The sequence below is a fragment of the Grus americana genome, chromosome 1 (assembly GCF_028858705.1).
Source record: "Grus americana isolate bGruAme1 chromosome 1, bGruAme1.mat, whole genome shotgun sequence".
In the NCBI taxonomy this organism is placed as follows: Eukaryota; Metazoa; Chordata; class Aves; order Gruiformes; family Gruidae; genus Grus; species Grus americana.
This window is the reverse complement of record NC_072852.1, coordinates 190633267-190654331: the sequence shown is the minus strand read 5'-3', so window position 1 is coordinate 190654331 and position 21065 is coordinate 190633267. Positions and strand designations below refer to the sequence as shown.

Here is a 21065-nt window from a genome sequence, read left to right as displayed (position 1 = left end):
GTTGCTACAGGAATTTCAGTCCCTTCCTGTGGAATAAAACTCTATTCGTTTGGTTCCTTTTGTGGTTGTCTGTGACAAAACGTGCAAAAAGGTGCTGCCCACGAGATGGCGTTTGTGTATTATGTTGCTGCTGCGTTTATTTTGGGGAGGGTGATACAAGAGAATGAGCAGTTACCTTTTGATTGCTTGTGAGATTAGTAAATTTGTATCCCAACTATATGTTGTTAAAAAGAAATGGATCTGTTCTACAGAAAAGTAGATTAATCTAATGATCATTTTCTCATTTTGGGCGCTACAACTTTTTGTGTATCTCTGAAAATATGAGATGAGATCCTATTCTTTCCTTGATTAATTTGAAAGGAAGTAACTGCAATCATTACAACTGTACAAGCACAAAGTATCTGGGTTACATAACTTGTGATACAAACACTAAAGGAGTATTTTTTTAAAGAACTTACTAGTTTTCAAATGTGTTAACTTACCTTTATATTGCCTTTACTCAGTAATATATGTAAGCTTAATAGAAAATTGTATGTGAAGATACAACATGAGTGTTAAATGGCAAGAATGTACTATTACAATTTGTTAACACTGATTTCTAATGCTAATTATGTTTCCAAAAGTATGAATATGCAAAATAAATCAGAGATAAGCATAAAAAGGTAATGTTCTTTTAACCTTGTTTTATTACAGTCAGAGGCTAGAAATGAAAGCACAAGTTGCAGATGCATTCATAACAAAATTCCAGCTGACACCAGATGAAATGAACCTCCTTCGAGGCACGAAAGATGAGCCAATTACTGAGGTAACTCAATGAACATTAAAAGCTTTGCCCTGAACTAAAATGTAGAAGCATCCTAGCTGAATTGTACATGAGATCATATTATCAGTTTGTAATTTAATTTTTTATGGAGGAATGTACCTTTTAACAAAATGGTGAATTTCTGATGAGTTTGAAATGTGTGATGAAAGATTCAAGTAACAAGAAAGAAAATCAACATTAAATTCTAGTTTGTGTAATGAATTTAAGGGGCAAATGAGGTATCATGTGGTTCTGCACTTCAAAAAGACCTTTGCGAAGCCTGACTTTTCAGTGAAGATGCTTTAAAACTTCATCCCACTCAAATAAAGCAAATGAGAAATTTGCAGTGCTTCGGTAATATGTAGCACTACCCTTGGGCATGTGTGTGTGCGCTTTGCATATGCATGTAGATAGGTATTCAGTGACTTGAAACAATGTAAGCTGAGGTTTTCCCTCATTATTATTTGATTGCTGAAGATATTAGGTGCTGATTCACTTTTAGCCACTTTCCAAAACAAGATTTTGAATATGTTTATGGTTTAGATAAGAACGCACATTGTTCTGCAGTAAAAGCAAAATGAATAATGAGAGAATTGAGTACACTTAATAGATTTTTATTAGTGTAGTTGCATAGAAACTTTCACTTAAATGTAGACTACCTGCTGAGACATACTATCTCATTTCCACAAGCATCCTGTCTGCAGTTAAAGCATTATTAAAGACATGGAGCAGATAACCATAAACAGTGCTAATGACAGCGTAAATGGAATATGTTAAATGATTGTGCACTTGAGTAATTGCTGTATGCTTTCGTACCAGCTATTGCTGTGAAAGAACATTCAGGTTTCTAAAAAGGATGTGTTGCAGGGAGCAATGACAGCAACACTGTGCCGTTTATTCAATGCTTGGTTCACAGCAGAAGGATTAGTTCTTTTGATACTTTGGTCTGCATAGAAAATGTGCAGAAGTGACTGAGATATAGTTGTGCTACTGAAATGGCAGACTTCAGTAAAATCGTGTGTGCTTTTCTCCTATGATAGAATCAAGCAGTGTGCTTGAAACATTTTTAGTTAGGCTTCTGTTTTGGTGATTTTTTATTTTTTTTCCCCTGAAGGAAGAGTTATTTGGGTTTTTATAAACATGATCTTCAAGGCAGTAGGTTAAATCATTTCATTACTTCACTTAGAATATGTATATTTGTATACAACTTCAGCCAGAATGGGACCTTACTTTTCTGAAGCAAACCGTGTGGAGGTCACAAAAGGTGTAACAAACAGTTATATCTGAATTCTTTGGTCTCCCCTATGATGTTTGGAAGATGACTTCATAAGAAGACCTGCCTTTGAAAATGGTAGTGGATTGCCATTTGTTCTCTAAAACAGTAACAAAATAACCTGTTGGCCATATGTCTGTGTTTTCTAGTTGGTGGTTTGGGTTTTTTTCGCTGCTGCTGCTGAGTTATTTAGAAGGGGAAGATTGTCATGGAAAACTTGATCTAGTCTATTGCAAACATTTATTTTTTCTTAGAAATTGTTACTCCATTATATGAAAACAACAAAAAAAATCAACCTATAATCATTATACTTTGTAATGTTTCAATTTGCTATTTAGTTGCTAATGTTAATAGAGAAAAGATGATAGAATGTATAATAATGTCCTCAAAATCTCCCCAAAGTGTTAACTAATCAACCTAAAACACACACATGCTACATAAAAGACAGATTAAAACCACATCTTTGCTGCCTTTTTTTTTTGGAAGGGTGTGATGCAATGGGAAAGAAAAAATCTTAAGGCTATTAATGTGGAACGAAGGGTGAGATGCGAGGGGTGGAATTGTATTTTCAGAACAGTACTTGGAACACAGACCTGCAAGGAACATAAATACGGATTTGAAATGGGGAGTGCAGAATGCTAGAGATTTGAATGAGAAGTTACTGCGTTTGAACACTGCTTTTGTTTTTTCTTTCAATTGATTTAGGATTTTTTCAAGGCTTTGGGAAGAGTAAAGCAAATTCACGATGATGTCAAGATTCTCCTCCGGACAAATCAGCAGAGGGCAGGGTGAGTACTACTTAAATGAGTGTAAGATAACCATTTCCTCATTAAAAGCAGAACTTGCAGCAAGGTCTCATAATTTACTTCATATGACTAGATAGGAGCATTTAACATAAAACCATAGTAACATATTTTAAAATTTTAATAATTTTAATAATGGTGTATTTTATTTTATTTTATTTGTACATGCCTTTGGTAGTACTACCAAAAATAGTATTTGCAAATAAAATCTTTTTTCTTCTAGCTTGGAAATTATGGAACAGATGGCCTTACTGCAAGAGACATCTTACGAACGACTTTACAGATGGACTCAAAGTAGGACTAAGAATGTTTTTATGTTTATGAATATTATTATGATGATTTCTTTAATTCCTTGATGTGGATTAAACTCAGCAAAAATCCTTTCCAAGATTCAGTAACAAGGCTGTGGGTTTCCTTCTTAGTGAAAGATCTGTTGTGAACCAAATAGTTAACTGGAGATTGTCTCCTTTTTTGGCCCAGTCTTATCTCTGTTTGTAAAACTGTATTATTTATTTGTATTTTCAGATAGTTTTCCACAGAGAACAACTACAGTTCGGTAGTCTAAGCAAATTGTTACGTGTATTGCAAGTCATTTTTTTGCAGGTCACAGAGAAGTTCTTAGTTTTGACAATTTAGTAGTAAGATCTAGTTTAGTGTGAGGAGTGGTTTTTTACCTTTAAAAAAGAAAAATAAAGCCCAAACTTACTTTATCAGGATGCTCTTTTGAATGATAGCAGATGATTATTTTTTTGCATATGTACTGTGGACCCAAGCGTCAGTGTTCAATGTAATGTTTTGATAGTGTAAAATGTAGATGCTTTTGTATTATTTCTCTTTTTCTCCCAAGACACTGGCAGGAAGATTTATGAAGAAAAGCTGGTACAATGTGATATTATATTAGTTAGCTGTTCTTCAGTGAATGCTGAAGCCTCAAATCATTGTTATGATTTCACCCTAATGAAAATTCATCGTTATTATGCTGATGTATGATTTAGTTTATCTGATTTCCACATTCATGCATGGAATATACATGATTATATAGTTGATGTGATTAAAGTTTTAAAAAAAAACAAAACCAAAAAACTAAAACAAACCCACAGCTTGCTTCAGTGCTCAGATGCAAAGCATTTGACGCTGTCCCACATGATGTCCTTGTCTCTAAATTGGAGATACATGGATTTGACAGATGAACCGCTCGGTGGATAAGGAATTTGCTGGATGGTTGCACTCAAAGAGTTGCAGTCAACAGCTCTATGTCCAAGTTGAGACCAATGACGAGTGGCATTCCTCAGGGGTCGGTATTGGGACTGGTGCTGTTTAACATCTTTGTCAGCAACATGGACAGTGGGGTCAAGTGCACCCTCAGCAAGTTTGCCAACGACACTAAGCTGTGTGGTGTGGTCAACACGCTGGAGGGAAGGGATGCCATCCAGAGGGACCTTGACAGGCTTGAGAGATGAGCCTGTGCAAACCTCAGAAAGTTCAATAAGGCCAAGTGCAAGGTCCTGCACATGAGTCAAGGCAATCCCAAGCACAACTACAGGCTGGGCGGAGAATGGGTTCAGAGCAGCCCTGAGGAGAAGGACTTGGGGGTGTTGGTGGACGAGAAGCTCAACATGAGCCGGCAGTGTGTGCTTGCAGTCCAGAAAGCCTACTGTGTCCTGGGCTGCATCAAAAGAAGCATGACCAGCAGGTCGAGGGAGGTGATCCTGCCCCTCTACTCCGCTCTTGTGAGACCCCACCTGCAGTACTGCGTCCAGCTCTGGGGGCCCCAGTACAAGAGAGACATGGAGCTGTTGGAGCGAGTCCAGAGGAGGACCATGAAGCTGATCAGAGGTCTGGAGCACCTCTCCTATGAGGACAGGCTGAGAGAGCCTGGAGAAGAGAAGGCTCCAGGGAGACCTTATACCAGCCTTCCAGCACCTAAAGGGGAGCTGCAGGAAAGCTGGAGAGGGACTGTTTACAAGGGCATGTAGTGACAGGATAAGAGGTAGTGGCCTTAAGCTGTAGGAAGGTAGACTTAGATTAGGTATAAGGAAGAAACTCTTCACTGTGAGGGTGGTGAGGCACTGGCACAGGTTGCCCAGAGAAGCTGTGGCTGCCCCCTCCCTGGAAGTGTTCAAGGCCAGGTTGGATGGGGCTTTGGGCAACGTGGTCTAGTGGAGGGTGTCCCTGCCCATGGCAGGGGGGTGGAACTAGATGATCTTTAAGGTCCCTTCCAACCCAAACCATTCTGTGATGATTCTGTTATTAAATACTTGCTCTCTTTTTTCTTAATAGTTTACCTGAAATGTGGTAAATAATTATAAAGGAACCTGACAGAATTCTGATGGTTGAATGATTTAACATTTGTACATGGGTGCAACCAGATACTAAGCTTCCTTTAATTTTTCTTATTGTTGAGATTTGTGATGGGCATCCATTTTACAGCAAAGTACTGTTTATGGGGGAATTTAATTACACTAACATGAACTAGGCCAGGTAGCATATTCTGAAGGCTTCAATTCAAAATTAAAAACCTTTGAGTTTTTAACTCCTTTTCTTATTTGACAGCCTGTAATAAAAGGTATTACAGCATAAAGAATGTGCTTTTATCTGTGTTGGTATTTTGTAGACGAATGCAGGACTTTGACGCAAGAATCATGTGACATTTCTCCAGTTCTCGCTCAAGCCATGGAAGCCTTACAAGATAGACCTGTCCTGTATAAGTAAGTAAATGTTTTTTTAACAGAAATTAGTATTTCCAGCCTATAAGATTTATAGGTATGAATTACAGTACCAAGGATGGTGGCAATTTAGTCTTATGTCAGATTTAAAAAAAGTAATAATAAAACATATTTCAACTTCTTTGAATTTCAGAAGTCGTTTTAACATGATTATGATACAGTAAATGTCATTGGACTTTTTCCAACTTACTGGTTTCTAATTAAAGTAAAATGTCAGACTGATTTTGTTTTAAGCTAAATGAATTGTGAACTTCTGCTCTTCTTGTAGGGTTTTTCTGAAGAAAAAACTGTTGTTGAAATCATGTGATTGTCTCATTTAAATTCCCAAAGTAAAAAATTGATAAAGGCTAATTAGCTTTTACTGAAGTGCTCCCGGTTGTAAGAATGTCTTCCATTATGAGTTGTACAGTAAGCTGTTAAAAACAATCTTCTACATATGGGCCTCTAAAGCATAGAGGTACTTTTATTTATATGTGTGTGTGTGTGTGTATATATATATATATATAAAAAAAAAATACAGTAATGTTTAATTCTTGTTCAGAATTTGCCCAAGGGACTTTTTAACATAATGAAATAGTAGTTAGTAGAGACAACTTAACCAGGAGGTGGCACTGTAAGAACTGTTTTTATTGGGGTGACCACACCTGAAGAGGTACTTCTTATGCTACTTTTTTTTTAAATGCATTCATCACAATTTGCAACTATTGCAAATTACTTTTAGCCACAGGCATCCAGGACAGCAGAGTACAAGGCTGTCTTTCAAAGTCTACCCTTGTCTTTGAGAGTCTCAAACGTGCAAAGGTGGGGGTATGTGACGTGGAGCTCTTCATGCGCAGAATACATAGTGCAAGTGGACCTTAAAAATTGCATCAATATAAGAGAAACTGCACATCTTGACATGCTCAGTCAGTTCAGTTAGTTGATTCAAGGGGAGGTGATGTCACTCGACCTCCCCACCTATTGCATGTGGTGCATTGCAGTACATTGGGCCATAGCTGGGGATTGCGGGGTCCTTTCTTGCATTCCCTCCTCCAGGCCCTTTTTTGCAGCTGCAAAGGATCGGTCACAGCTGTGTTCACAACATTTTATAGGACTTTTTATAGATGCAGTCTATATTTTCTGTAATAAATATTTTTTTAAATTAGGTTACTTTCAAATGTCATAAAACTATTGTTTTGCTTTCTTAACAATTATGGGGAAAAACCCCATCTTCTAGATAACTCCACAGCTGGCCAGTTTAAAATGAATCTGCAAAAGAGACTTCATTTTTCTTCTGACATCTCTCCCACAAACAGCAATACTAGTGTTACCAAAGGTAAAACTTGGTAGGTAGGACGTTTCTTCTGCCAATAAAGGTAAAAGTAAACATTACTATTGAAGATGCAGCCCTATGTCTCTCATCATAGATTATCATGCTTAACTGCTTACTACAGCAGTATTGTCAAAATGGCAGTACTGATGCTTTACATTCTAAATCTCAAGGTTTAGTTTATTCCCTTCCAAAATTTTTTATGTACCTTTAGTACATAACAAACTGCTGAGTTCAAAATGTAAAACAGTATGTCATAGAAGAAGGTAATTTTAAGTTGTTGATTTTATGCACTCTTCCTCCAAATCACTGTCCTTGCATCTGATAAGGATTGTGATTTCATTGGGTGAAAGTGAGTAAGACGGAGAAGGGCAGGAGTTTAGAAACAAAACTACAAGTTCTTGTTTTCTTATATTAACTTATGTCTTGTTAACTTTAAAGTGGCGGAAAGATTGCACCATGGATGGACTTTTGGGAACTGTGGTCAGTAGGGATCCGAAATAAACGTTTCAGTTTGGTTTTCACTTCCTGGTTCTAACAGAAAAATTGAAAACTGTTTCGTAGAAAATACATGGAGTCATAGCTCAAAGCATGTTCCTCTTCCATCTTCCACTCTGATTTTCAAAGGTTTTTTTCCTCCACCTCCTTCTTCTACCCCTCCAGTGATCGTTACTTTACTGGGTTTTAGAAAATTGAAGCTGGGTTGAAAAGAATCCAAATGTTGTTTTCTTCCCTTAACACGAGCATGTGTAATAGCATAGTAGTAAATACTGTGTTTCTAGTGTAAATAATAGTTATTGCTGAATTTTTTAAAAATGCAGGATTTTGTCACACTTATATCCTGTTCTACTGAGAGCAAAAAGAAAATTAGTAGTCTTTTTCATTTTAAAACAGAATTATCATTATTAAATGCTGTTTTCTAAACTAATAACAAGATCACAAGATCTGTTTTGCTGCTGTATCTTTAATGATCATTATATAGGTGTTTATCGGAGGGAAAAAAAATCCAAACCTTAGCTGGTTTCTGTAAGTACCTGAGATTTTTCACTGCAGCACTGCTACTCCTGGACTGTAGGTAGTCAGCAGATCCCAGATCTCTCCCACTTTTCATTGCATAAATTTTGTAAACAGTGATTTATTAAAGACTTTTTTATTAGCCTTTTTTTTTTAAATTGCAGATATTTACTCTCTGAGTTAACAAGTACAGTGTATGAAGAAAAAGATTTAAACAGAAATTTCAGGATTATTCAGTGTGCTTTTTTCCCCCTCTGTTAAATAGTAATGTAGATTGAAAAGAGAAACAGTTTATTATTTTCTTTTGTATTTTATTCTCCACATCTGTTTAATTGTGAGTGCAATACTTATTTAACATCAGTCAGTGAGTAACATGATTTTTATTATTATTATTTTTCTATCTGTTCAGCTGCTGGGTGTCATTGGTAAGTGACACCATGCTTACTCTTTGGCATTTCTTCAATTGTATTGGAAAAATAAACTGTCGTGTTGGGTTTTTTTTCTCCTTTGTAATTTATGTTTTTTGTTCAAAATGCTTAAATTCAGTTTTTAAAAAAAATAGAAGTGTTCTGTGGCTTGTAAAAATCCTGTTTCTAAGCAGATGTAACAGAGATGTTAGCAGTCTTCATTTCCCATCCTTCACTTGCTATCATGCTTCAGCCCCAACAGGAAGGTAGCCTACTCCAAAAATGAGCCTTGTGTATGTTCTTGGTACTTCTACTACTACTAGCAAGCTATTTGAGATTACACACTCTGGGCTGTAATTGTCCCTCCATTAAGTGTCTAACCAAGTCTGATTTGATTAAAACCAATGAACAACTATCAAATGAAAATGACTTTTTGCTACTAATCATGTGGTAGCCTAGAAAAAAGAGAAAGCCTTGTGTTACAGTGCAGTAAGTTGCTGCTTCTGTCTGTCAGCTGGACAACATGTGAACGGAGTCCTAGACCTGCCAATACATACTTATATGTACAAAAATGGGGAAGCTGATTTTACATTTATGTATTTATTTGTGTGGGGTAAGGGAACGGGAGGGTCAAGGAAAAGTTGTCTTTAGTGTCTGTTTAGAGGAGGCAAGAAAATCAGATGGTTTTGAATGCTTCATAGTAGAAGCATTGATGCAAGATTTCAAGACCTATAAAAATGGTTACTCATATTAACTGTAAAGCTGAGCTAATAAATGATGATGAGGTGAACCGTTTTGTGTTACCCATTTTCATGTTTCAATAACAGGTACACCTTGGATGAGTTTGGAACAGCTAGGAGGAGTGCTGTAGTCCGTGGCTTTATAGATGCTCTTACTAGAGGAGGTCTGGGAGGTACTCCCCGCCCTATTGAAATGCACTCCCACGATCCTCTGAGGTACAGTACTAACAAGAATGTATATGAAGTAATCCTTCTTTTGCCTGTTACCACTTTGAATCCCTGACACCATAAACTGCTGATTTACATAGAAATTTCTGTCTTTATTTAGGTACGTAGGAGACATGCTGGCCTGGTTGCATCAAGCTACAGCTTCTGAAAAAGAACACCTAGAAGCTATGTTAAAGCTTGTAACTATTCAAGGTAGTACCAGATTTTTAAAATATAAATTGGAAAGTGATAGAAAGTAAGTGTGTTGTAAGTCAGAAAGTATGATTAATGTCTTAGGCTGTACTTCAGCTATGAGAGTCTGAGCTTAGATTTTCTTGGAAATAATTTCAGAGTAGCTGGTAGTTGCATTTTGCCAGAAGAAAGCCCTTAACGAAGAAGAGTATTTCAAAATGCACTCTTCATTTTACTGTGCTTATAATAGATTTACACTAAATTTACAAAGGGACATTTTAGACTAGTTGAGAGTTCAAAAATTGTCTCTAATGTATATGAATACATACCTCTGAAAACGTTGTAGGGTTGCTTATTGATATGTTGAGGATTCTTGTTACTCCTTGCTCATTTGTTTAGGGTTTTTTTTAAATAATTCCTTCTTCCTATAATTCTCTTCCTTCTACGCTACAAGTAAAATGGAATTTTCTTCTGTCATGTAACGTATCATTACAGGTTTACGGAGGTCAAAGTGCTCGTGGACATGTGAAGCTTTTTAATATCAAAGCTCTCCTTCATTAACAGACCTACAGATACTCATGCTTATTCTTCAGCCCCTTTGCTCTCTTTTAAGTACATTGGACCTCTGCTTTTAAAACCTTTATCCTGTAGCACCTGTAGTATGATTTGCCTCCATAGCTTCAGCCAAAGACTGTTTTAAATAAATTAAGCATGTGTACTCAGTTGGAACAAACTCAGTGTAAGAACTTGTATTTGATCTGGATCTGGTGAGCTCTTCAGACTGTATGTCTTAATTGAGTCCTGCTCTGAGATTTAAAGTTAATTTGCATTCTCATTTCCCTTACTGCTGGAAGTAGTAATTGACTTTCCTAATTAATGGTATATGAGCAAGGAGGCTGTTGTAAATCAAACCAAAGGAACGTTGTTGGGTTTTAATCACAGTTACAGCATACTATAGAATTGAATTTAATGTTTTTTACTGACTATCTCAGGAAGACAGGAAAGCGGGCCTCATGATGGCTGTAAGGTAGAGAAAAAGACATGGCAATTCTCTGTAGATGACTATCTGATACTTCTGCTGAACTGGGGAGTCCTTCCGGAAAAGCTGGCCACATAGAGGATGCTACTGTATCTGGATCTGCTGTTTATTGTGCTACTGCTGCTGCCCAGGCCTGTGTTCACTTCTGAAATTGTCCCACCTCCTTGTGCAGTGCTTTATTTAACTATTAAATCCCTTGGCCTTCTGGCAGGAAGTCAAGCTGAGATGCTATGACCACATAATCAGATATATTGAGAGCATTTCGGCCATAGATCAGAGCAAACTACTTGAGAATACAGATAATATAAATGTTTTGGGGAAAAATGTTCCAAAAAACCCACCAAGACAAAACTTTTTTCCAAAGAGACTAGTCAAGTATAAACAAGAGATTCAGTATTTCTGTCTGAAGCAAAAATATGTTTTCCTAAGCTCTCCAGGAATGGGTTTGTCCTCACTGTTGTGCAGTTTTCAAGAAATGTAAAGAATGATTCCTAGCTTCATACTGGGAACGACAAAGCCTGGGAGATGCAGTCCATTAACTATTCCCCTGCATCTTTGCGAAGTTTTTTTTGATTACAAGGATGGTTATGCGATAAGATCTGTAAGGTGAAAGTAAGTACTTTATGAGGTACCACTGAGTTTGACAAGAAACATTTATGGGAAGTGCAGCCTTATGTAGTACCTTGAGATTATATGCGTTGTATAAATACAGATCCTGAGTTGGTAGTGGCTAATTGGTGAGTACAGTGTCTACGGTACTGAGAGATTCAAGTTGAATTTTCTGTACTATCGTACAGTCTCCAGGTGTCTGGTAGTGCAGGCTACAGCAGAGATTAAGTTAATTTCACTTAGTCGTTTTAAAAAGTTAACATCTTGTTTATTTGTGTTTATAGATAATGACAGAGATTTGCATCTCCAGAGGGTAAATTTTCGCAACAAAAGTTAGATCTAAAGTAGGCATTTCTGCAGATTTTCATCACAACTGTTTGAGGTTTTTTCCCATTCCCTATAGAGGGAGCTCAAGCAAGTGGTATAGATGAGACACCTAATTGAGGGTCTAAAGTTAGGTGAGATGTATCTTTTTCTGTAATATGTGTTAACTTTAGTTTCAACTTGAGTAGCTTTTTGCAGATGGAACTAGTTTTGTTATTTTAATTCAGGAGTCTCTGTTCTGAGTTCAGATTTCTGTTTAAATTCTCCTATAAGCTCTTCTGTCATTTCAGGACTACGGAGAATGTGGTAAATCACAGCTCCACAAAAACTTCCCTTCTCTTCTTAAAAAAAAAACAAACAAAAAAAGAAGCAGCCACTTGTATAGCTGTGGATGAGATAGAGGTGGATTTAGTTCCAGTGGAAGAAAAATTGTGTGAATGCCACATTTTTTGAGAAATGTTTCCATCTTGGTTTTTACTTTAAAGAGAACAATGTAGCCCATAATCAAGTATTTGAGAAGAGCTTTTAAAAAGTTTTAAAATTTTAAGCTTGCAAATGTTAGCTCTTTAAAATTAATCTGACCAAAAATGCTGTTAAAATCTTAAGAACTAAAAACACATTCAGAAAAGTTCAACTATTTTGCGTTGTACTGGCCAAGCATAAAGCATCTGGTTCTCTTCTTTGGAGCTTAGGTATTCGGCTAACAGGAGCCTTCCAATCTTACAGAGATCTTGCACTTGAAAGGAAGGGAGAATTGCAGGCATTCTATTTAGGAGAAGAAGTAGAAACCCATTTTTCATGGAGTTACAGGAACCCAGCTGGAGAGCACAAGCCAAACGAAGTTCAAAAAAGATCTCTCCCTTAAAGAAGGGTATGCAGACAAAAATGATACGCAGTGTAGCAGGGAGCCAGAAGTGTATTGTCAGTAATTGACTGTTTTCTAAAAGTGATTTTGGGTCTCTAAGAATTTTATTCCATAATTCTTTTATGTCAGCATGACATACTATTACTTGTAACAGTTATATAACCAATTGTGCTGGAAGATTTCTTTTTACTGTTTGCTGGATCTAAAATATTTTAATTGGATATGAAAGTATGTGAAGGCACAAGCATGTGATATATCAAGATTGTAATTCTATGTCCCTTGGTGTTTGAACTTGTATATTTTTGCATCTAAAACTTTCATGCCCAAGAACTTGTTGTTAAGTCAATCTGGTCTAGATACACGATTGCAAATATGTGCTAGGTGCTTGTTATATTGATGAACAGTAAAAGTGTGACTGTTCCTACTAAAAAATGTGTAAATTGTTAGGGTGTTTCTGGGAGCTAGTCATTACATAACACACCATGCATCTTGTGGTTTATAATCTTGCTTTCTTCCTTGATATCGTACTTACATATACAAACATATTTTTATTATCTTACCATTTTAGTATGCTGGAATTCTTACAGCCACCACTTAACGTGGCTTTTCACGTATCTTGGTGTAAAGAGACATTGGCACACATCTCTGATCTTTTATAATTTTTACTTTCAGAGGTAATCTCTTTTAGTCTCAAGAGCTGCAAAATAGAGCTTCAGGTCACCTGATTTCTATCACATGGCACAGTCGGTTTGTTTACTGTTCATTGCATGGGTCCCATCTGAAGATGAACTCCTGTTGACAAGTTTTAAATTAGAATTAAAGTATTGCTGTCTCCATAAATCTATTCTGAGTTGTTACTGAAGTGAGAGCTTGAAGATCTGTTGCTTTCAGTTTGATTGATTTATGACAGTACCGGTTGCCATGCAACAATTCATTTGTGTTCCATGATAAGATAGGGCAATATTCACTTTCGTATATAGTTCTGTGAAAGATGAGTTTCAATTGCTGCTGGGGAGGAAGCGTTTGCTAATGCTGCAGCACACGGCAGTGTGGAGGTACATATGTGATTCAATTTGTAACAATGCCGTGAGCACGTCAGTACCAAATGCTGACAGATGCATGCATTTACGGTTCAGGCCTTTCAAAATGGTATGTACTGTTGCTCCTTAACCATCTCACTGGCCATTTTTTTCTGTTTAGTTTTGTGAAGTGCTAATATTGAGCCTTAGTGTGACAGTTTCTTGCTAGATCATTTATTCTTTCCCTTGCTCCTTCTCCCTCAAATCCCCAGGCACTATGCTGTGCTTGGAAGCAATCACATAGCATAACGTAATGACTCTCCAGGACTCTGTTTTGTCACACAGGTATTTCTTAATGCCTAGATTTGAAGTTCAGTGGAGGTGTAAACTAGTCTTCTGGAGAAAAGAACATGCAGTTCGTAATGCTTTTTATGGAGGAGTAGCTCCTACATTTGTTTATTTGTTTTGTAGTCTTGAAGAAAAGAGAATTACATTTGCATAATCTTAGCATGTGTTTGCATTAACTGTAGGTGTAGAAGAAAATATTCAAGAAGTAGTTGGACATATCACAGAAGGTGTCTGCAGGCCTCTGAAGGTGAAGTATTTTGTTTTCCTTAGCATTCTAAATATAAAAATTGTTCTGTCCTGTTTTTCCAGAACCTGTTCCCCATCTCTACAATGTATTTTCATCACCCTTGGTTGAGAGTCAGATTCTCAACTTGGAGAATCATAAACCCCTTCAAAACTAAAGATTCAATACTTCATAGATTTCGGGTTTAAATAGTCATATAGAGAGATATTACGATATTAAATCTATATCTTGATTTTTCTTTCACTTTCCCTAAAGGCCGGGAGTCCTTATGTACAAAAATTCAGCTTTGTGATAAGAATATAGGAATGACTGTAGTGGGTCAAATGACAAATCAATTTAACTTACTACCCTGTTTTTCATAGTGACCAACCATTAGCATATGCTTTGGGAAGAGTGTACAGGTTGTGCAGTTGCGTCATGATACTTCTGTAGAATAGTTTCCTCCCCCACTTGTGGGCTTACTAAGGACTTCCTGAGCCATAGCTGCTGTCTTTGTATTTGATAGATCTTGATAGATTTTTCTTATATGACTATGTCAAGCTGATATAAATTGTTGATATTCATAACATATCCTGCAGGAGAGAAGTGCATGTTTTAACTGTGTGCTGTGTCAAAAGCCAGCTCCTTTTGGTTTTGTTTTATTTAACAACTCCAGCTCTTGTATTGAAAGAAATCATGAAAAATTGTTTCCTGCTTATCATCTTTATGCTACCCTGATTTGCTGTAGTTCTGTCTCATCCCTCCACAGTTGTTTTTCAAGCTAGAGTCTCAGCCAATTTAGGGGACCCATTTTATAGAAATAATTAATAATGATCCATCAAATGATTGACTGTCTTATTTATTGGATGTGCTTCGCATAAGCACAAAATAAAATAATCGACATGATGAAGCTGATACCAATAATTGCCTGACCATGCAGTGTATTTTAGGATACTGTAGCTATAACAACTGTGTCCAGTTGCCACATACTTAGCCTCAAACATTAACGGGTAGGTTCTGTATACTCTGCTTAAGTTCCTGATAAGAAACAGGTAAGATTGGAAGAGAAGTAAAAATGAAGAAAGTGCCATTTAGAATATTGCAGAATCACAGAAGGGTTGAGGTTGGCAGGGAGTTCTGGAGGTCATCTGGTCCAACCCCCCCTGCTTAAGCAGGGCCACCTACTGCCAGTTGCCCAGAACCGTATCCAGCCAGCTTTTGAATATCTCCAAGGATGAAAGATTCCACAGCCTCTGTGGGCAACTTATGCCAGTGCTTGGTCACCCTCACAAGAAAAAAGCGTTTCCTGATGTTCAGAGGGAACTTCCTGTGTTTCAGTTGCCATATAATTATGATCAACTTTCACAGCCTTTAGTTTTTGACCTGTTGAAAAAACACCTGTTGTATTAGACAAATAAGCTATTATCACAATTTTTGGGGAAGATCCTTCCCAAGGTTTCTGTGTTCTTCTTGCGTGCTTTAGTTCTCTTAATACTGAATGCTGATGTTTTGAGTTCAGTGTTTCTGTGCGCTCCAACAAAGTAATTAGGGATAGAATCAAACCTTTGTGTAAGTCAGAGGGAGTTTTGATCTTGTTTTGAGTAATTGTGTTTGTACAGTTTGGTGTACAGAAATCCTTCTGATTTGATTGCCAAACTCTTTACACTTGTATGCTTTTGCTGTCTGTAGAAATATCCCTGAAATATCATCAGTAGTTAGTTACTGTGCTAATAAAAATGAAAAAAAAACCTAGAGGAACAATTAAAGACTTCCCATTGTATTCTGTATTTTAATAGGATGCAACTTATGTTAATTCACTGCCAGTCTAGACTTCCCAATGTAAAATATGCAGTACTTACTGTTTCCCCTGGGGAAATCTTCCATAGCAAAAAAAAAAAAAAAAAAAGCAGAAAAAACCCAAAAACCGCCAAGCAGAAAAGCCTTCATACAATGCAGTTAGATAATTGCAAGCCATCGTGTTGAGAGGAACAATAAAAATAGACTCAGTTTGGAGGAGTCTTTTCTACAATACATTGTTCTTTCTGAAGATTGTCCACAATAAGAAAAACAACTGCATTAAATTCAGGGAAAACACTCTTTGTTGTAGTTGTATGGCACCACAGTATACTGCTTTTCTAGTGGATTTCTGCTGATGTTTGCAAACCTGTCACTTTGATTTGAGTTGATGCTGACATACAAAGTAGCCTGATTAAAGCCTAGTCATAGCATTTCCACGAGGACTTTTAAGTACTTAACAGAATTACGTACTTTGCTTAGGGTTTATGCCTTTCCATGTGAATGTACAGTTTCCTTACTTTTGAAGGAGGATTATGCTTATTTGCAGTGTAATTTTTCCACATTTCTTACTGATACTGATTTGAGTTTTAGGCATCCAAGTGAATCTTGAGTAGTCACTAGTGGTGGATCTTACCACAGTCTTCTCATTTCAGATGGAAATAGGAGAACCCTAAAGACATTTAAATTAAGGTCCTCATCTTTTCCGTAGTACTTAATATGAGGTCAAAACTGAAAAAAACACTTTTCGATACCTTACGTAGACTTCTGATAGTCTTTTATGACTACAGGACGCATAGGATTAGGAAACGATAAGAACTGTAAGTCCATGACTTCCATGAGCAGGTTAGATTTAGTCACTTGCAAATTGTGGTTCTCCTGCGCAGTGAAAACTTCTGTATGGGAAGCAGCAATGCTTCTTTTCCTGCTTTATTTGTTTAATTCTTATTTTTGTTTCCTAACCCTAAAATCTTTGGGGTTTTTTTTCTCTCCTCCTGCCTATTCTATCTTTTTCTATTTCTTAATTCTTTTCTTTATTTTCAGTTACAGCTTTTTTTTTGTGTCAGTATTTTGATTTTCATCTTTTTCCCCTGCCTGCCTTATTCTCTTTTGCTGTACACCTGGAGTATATTCAGTATCCCTCCCCAAATGACCCTTTAGGCACCATTGGAGATAGCTATTTGTGTCTGTACCTCTGTATATACCTATGCAGTGAAGAGCAGAGTTCACCTGAGTGTTGAAATTAACTGTGCACATTGAGCTTTGCGAATAAGAGTCAAAAATTATTCTTTGTTTTTGGTCTCTGACTTAGATGCAAAGGGAGAGGATTGAGGAAGCGTAATCTTAATTAATTCTCCCTGCAGCTGACTCTGAGGAGAAGGCATTACTGCCCATCGTGCTCCATTGAACTGCAGACAGAAAACTTGGGAGAGCGGGTGGCGGCTGGTGATTTATGTGTAGCCCTTTCACACGCAGGAACGTGGGAGAACAGAGCAGTCATAAGTTACTGTCTCTCACTGCTTCATGAGTGCCCAAAGATTGACCCTGGGGCAGCCTTTTATGAGAGGATCGAGACTGCGTGTACCATGGAGACAAGACATCAACTGTCCAGCTATAAAGACAGTCAGCACTGTTTTGGTCTGTGTAGCCAGTATCTCCTCGTTGAGATAATCAGTCAACTTAGCTGGTCGTTTATTATAAATATATCTGATTAAATACCAGTAGGAAGTGTATAATCTGTCCTTTAAGTGAAGGAGAGATTGATCCAGGTGAAATTTTGTCTTTTGGGTAAAATACCTAATACTTTGGATGTTCTGAATTGCTGCATGATGCTAATGATCAACTGTTGTAATTTAGGGATTTTGCAGCTTTGTAGCTGTTCTTGCTGTTCAGTGCTGAGGAGAATTCCACTACGTACTGGTATTAATTCATCAAATGATCTCATTATTTTTAAATTTTCAGTAACAAGTTGCAACAAAAATCTATAGGGAAATGGGTTTTTTGGGGGGTTTTTTTGTTTGTTTTTTTGGTTTTTTTAAGAATACATATACCTGCTTGTTTTCTACCTGGAGGCATGGCAACCAAGAAGCACTTTGGTTCAAGCAGAATGTTACAGTTAACTGGACATTCTCTTTTTAACTTTATTTCTGGTTTAAATTATTTTTCAAAAATCAAACATATATTGCATATAAAATCATAGAGGTTGGCTTTTGAAATGTATGACCTGAAGGATGCTTATATTTCTTTATTCTGCAGGTTAGAATTGAGCAGGTGATTGTTGCCGAGCCAGGAGCAGTTTTACTGTACAAGATTTCTAATCTTCTCAAGTTCTACCACCATACAATCAGGTATGCAAAATTACAAAGTATGTTAAAGTCATCTTCTTTTTTTTTATTATATGTATAAAAATTAGTATAGTTAAAACAGTATTTTCATGGCTTAGTTTTTACTCTGTACAATGGAATCAAGGAGAAATGTGCATGATATCAAGCAGATGCCATTTATCTGTTGTCATTCCTCAATTCATATGAAATCTGCTTTGGAATATAGCATCAATTTGCCACAGAAACTTTCTTTATTGTTCTGTGTACAGATACGAATAGTACATGAAAAAAACTACATAAAACATTTAAGATGACAAAGTCAAGTCCCCTTTGAGAAAATGTTAGAATTAAATTATCTTTAGAACTTCAATTTTTCTTTTCTTCCTTAGACAGCTATTATTTTGCTACCATTTTTTCTAATTGTGCACGTGCATTTTTCTATTGGAAAGATGCTTGCCTCATTCCGCATCTCGCTGTTGAAGGTGCACCAACCATCTTCCAACCTTCCAGATGCCATTGGGAACACAGAAACTGGAGAAAAGCTAGAACCACTGGGTTTATACATTGTGGCATTTGCAGTAGTTCATATTGGATAGAAACAGCAATAGCAGAAAAAACTTCCTCCGCAGCCCTGGACTGAACTGCTGAGAATTTGAATCGCTACTATGAATACTTGAGCTTCTTTTCTGTCTGAAAAGACATTTAGATGTTGGGCAGACTGAGATAAGTGGTTCTTGGGCACCTCACGCTGTATTTAAAACCCTCGATTGTGATGGTACCACAGGTCTGAGGTAGAACACCTATAAGAGCTATTCCCAATTTTTTTGTCAAAAAAAGCTGAAAGATTTTTGCTGTCATTTTTCTGTCTCCAAAGTTTGTGGTTCCCAGTGGTTATAAAGCTTGGTGCAATTGAAAATGTGATGTTAAAATGGAAGGTCTTAGACAGTCTTATCTGTTGCTTTCTGTGTTGTTAATACATTGTTTAAAGACCACTGAAGTACCTTCTGCCAGCTGAATAATTTCTTCTGTATAGAGTAAGTGCACCCAACTAATAAAGGGAAAATGCAGTTTGAGAAACGATCTATTAAATGCAACAAGATTATAACCTGAAAATCAAGCTACAAGTTTAAATTTTACTTTAGACAGAAGATGAGCATAGTCATGTAGTGCCATTTAAGGTTTATGCAGTACTCATGCTAAGTGTAATAGCTTGACATATGGAATAGCAAGGCATGAATTATTATATTTTTGGAGATGCCTAACATCGCAATGAAGAAAGAAGAGCGATTATACTATCCCTAAAGGACAGTAGGACAGAACAGTTATCAACCCTTTTTGTTTATGTAATCTGTTTTCTATAACAGAAGGAGATTTTCTGAATAACAAAACAAAAATCCAGTAAATTTTAGAATTTTACTAAAAAGTTCATGCAAAGATTTAGATATCCTGTACTTAATATCTGCTTAATGACATAGTTGATGATGCTTGTTCTCACGGTCATCTTATGAGTGAATCTCTCAGCTAATATGGAGAACTGTTCCCTGTAATTGTTTGTTGTTAATTTTCAATTTTGAAAGTCATTTTATTTGAAATGCTGTCCAAACTACCTGACACTGTCATGTTTCCCCCCGTTCAAATTATTTAATTCTTAATTTTGTTTTCAGTGGTATTGTAGGAAACAGTGCAGCCACATTGTTGACAACAATTGAAGAAATGCATTTGTTGAGCAAGAAAATATTCTTTAATAGCCTGAGTCTTCATGCAAGTAAACTAATGGACAAGGTTTGTTTCAAAATCATACAGCCTTCATGTTTCAAAACACACTTTCGTTTCCCTTTTGTCTAGTAAGGTTGTTCAATGAATATCTGGTTTAAATGTCAACATTTTCTAAAACCGAAGTTTTGTAGTTTCTATATTCTAGCTATGAAACTACATTAAAACTTCTTGTTTATGTTTTAATTCTGTTAATAGTTCTATTTTTGTGAAAATATGGCTAAAATATTGTTGTTAGCAGTATTCGTTTACACAGATTTACATAATTTTAAAATCTATGAGAAGTAACAGAATTAGGAAATTTCCCTAAGTGTGATAGAGCAAAGTCAGCTGATTGAACCATATAAGTTATATTAACGCATCATCAGATCAATAGTTAATTACTCGTGCATAATTCCTCTCTTGAAGTTACGAAATATATCCCAAGATGGTAAAGATAAGTAAAACCAAAACTTAGGCTTTTCTGTCTTTTTTATAAAAATAGTTTTACCACATGAACATTGCTGCCATTAAAAGCAGAATATACACTTGTTATACCAAACAACTGTACCTAAGCCAACATCGTTTTCCTGGTATCTTTTCCTCTCCTGCTGACCGCTTTGAATTGTGTTTCAGTGAATTTCCCATTATTCAGTAACAAATACAGTTCTTTTTAATTTCTCCCTGCTCTATTTGCATCATGTTGCTGTTGGTGGATCTGTCCATTAAATCTCACATTTCTAAAATCTAAGCAAAGTCAAAGAAAATTGTTAGGCTACACATCGCTATACTTTTACTCTTCATCCAGCATCCCTGTGTGAGGTGTGGTGAGTTGACCAGGCCCTAAAACCAAGAAGAGATGCCTTTATTATTGCACAATCCCAGAGTTCAACAAAGCTCTCACATTACTGTTTTTTCCAGTTTAAAAAAAAAAAAAAGTTTGAAAATGGAAAACAAACAGTGAAGTTTTGTAAGTGTATTTCTAAATAATTTGTATTTAACCTACAAGAAAAATTAAAAAAATACATAGATTTACATAAATTATTCTTTGTGCAAAGCCTCGTAGTTTGCTGATCATTCAGTGGGGTTTTCTGAGTTTGGTCGGTGTTGCTCTGTGGTCTCAAAGTAGTTTTCTCATTCTGCACAGCTTGCGTCTGGTCCCAATTTCTGTCTTTCTGCAAGGGCTGAGGAATGACTTTCTCAAAGGAACAGTTGTTCCTCCTCTTCTTCCCTTCCGTAGACTCCCTTCAGTGGTTTCATTCCTTCATCGGGTTACTCCTTTGTTGCTACCACCC

At 36.6% G+C, this 21065-nt stretch overlaps 1 protein-coding gene across 2 annotated transcripts in view; it reads left to right on the top strand.

Annotated features, from left to right (window-relative positions):
- COG6 (component of oligomeric golgi complex 6) overlaps positions 1 to 21065 on the top strand; it is a 60624-nt gene that overhangs the window by 17777 nt on the left and 21782 nt on the right. For both annotated transcript variants that reach the window (XM_054816592.1, XM_054816603.1), the window contains exons 5-13: positions 694 to 805; positions 2781 to 2863; positions 3102 to 3172; positions 5493 to 5586; positions 9162 to 9290; positions 9403 to 9494; positions 13860 to 13924; positions 17951 to 18042; positions 19683 to 19800. In XM_054816592.1, the coding sequence (XP_054672567.1) occupies positions 694 to 805; positions 2781 to 2863; positions 3102 to 3172; positions 5493 to 5586; positions 9162 to 9290; positions 9403 to 9494; positions 13860 to 13924; positions 17951 to 18042; positions 19683 to 19800 (856 nt within the window). The remainder of the gene's footprint in view (positions 1 to 693; positions 806 to 2780; positions 2864 to 3101; positions 3173 to 5492; positions 5587 to 9161; positions 9291 to 9402; positions 9495 to 13859; positions 13925 to 17950; positions 18043 to 19682; positions 19801 to 21065) is intronic.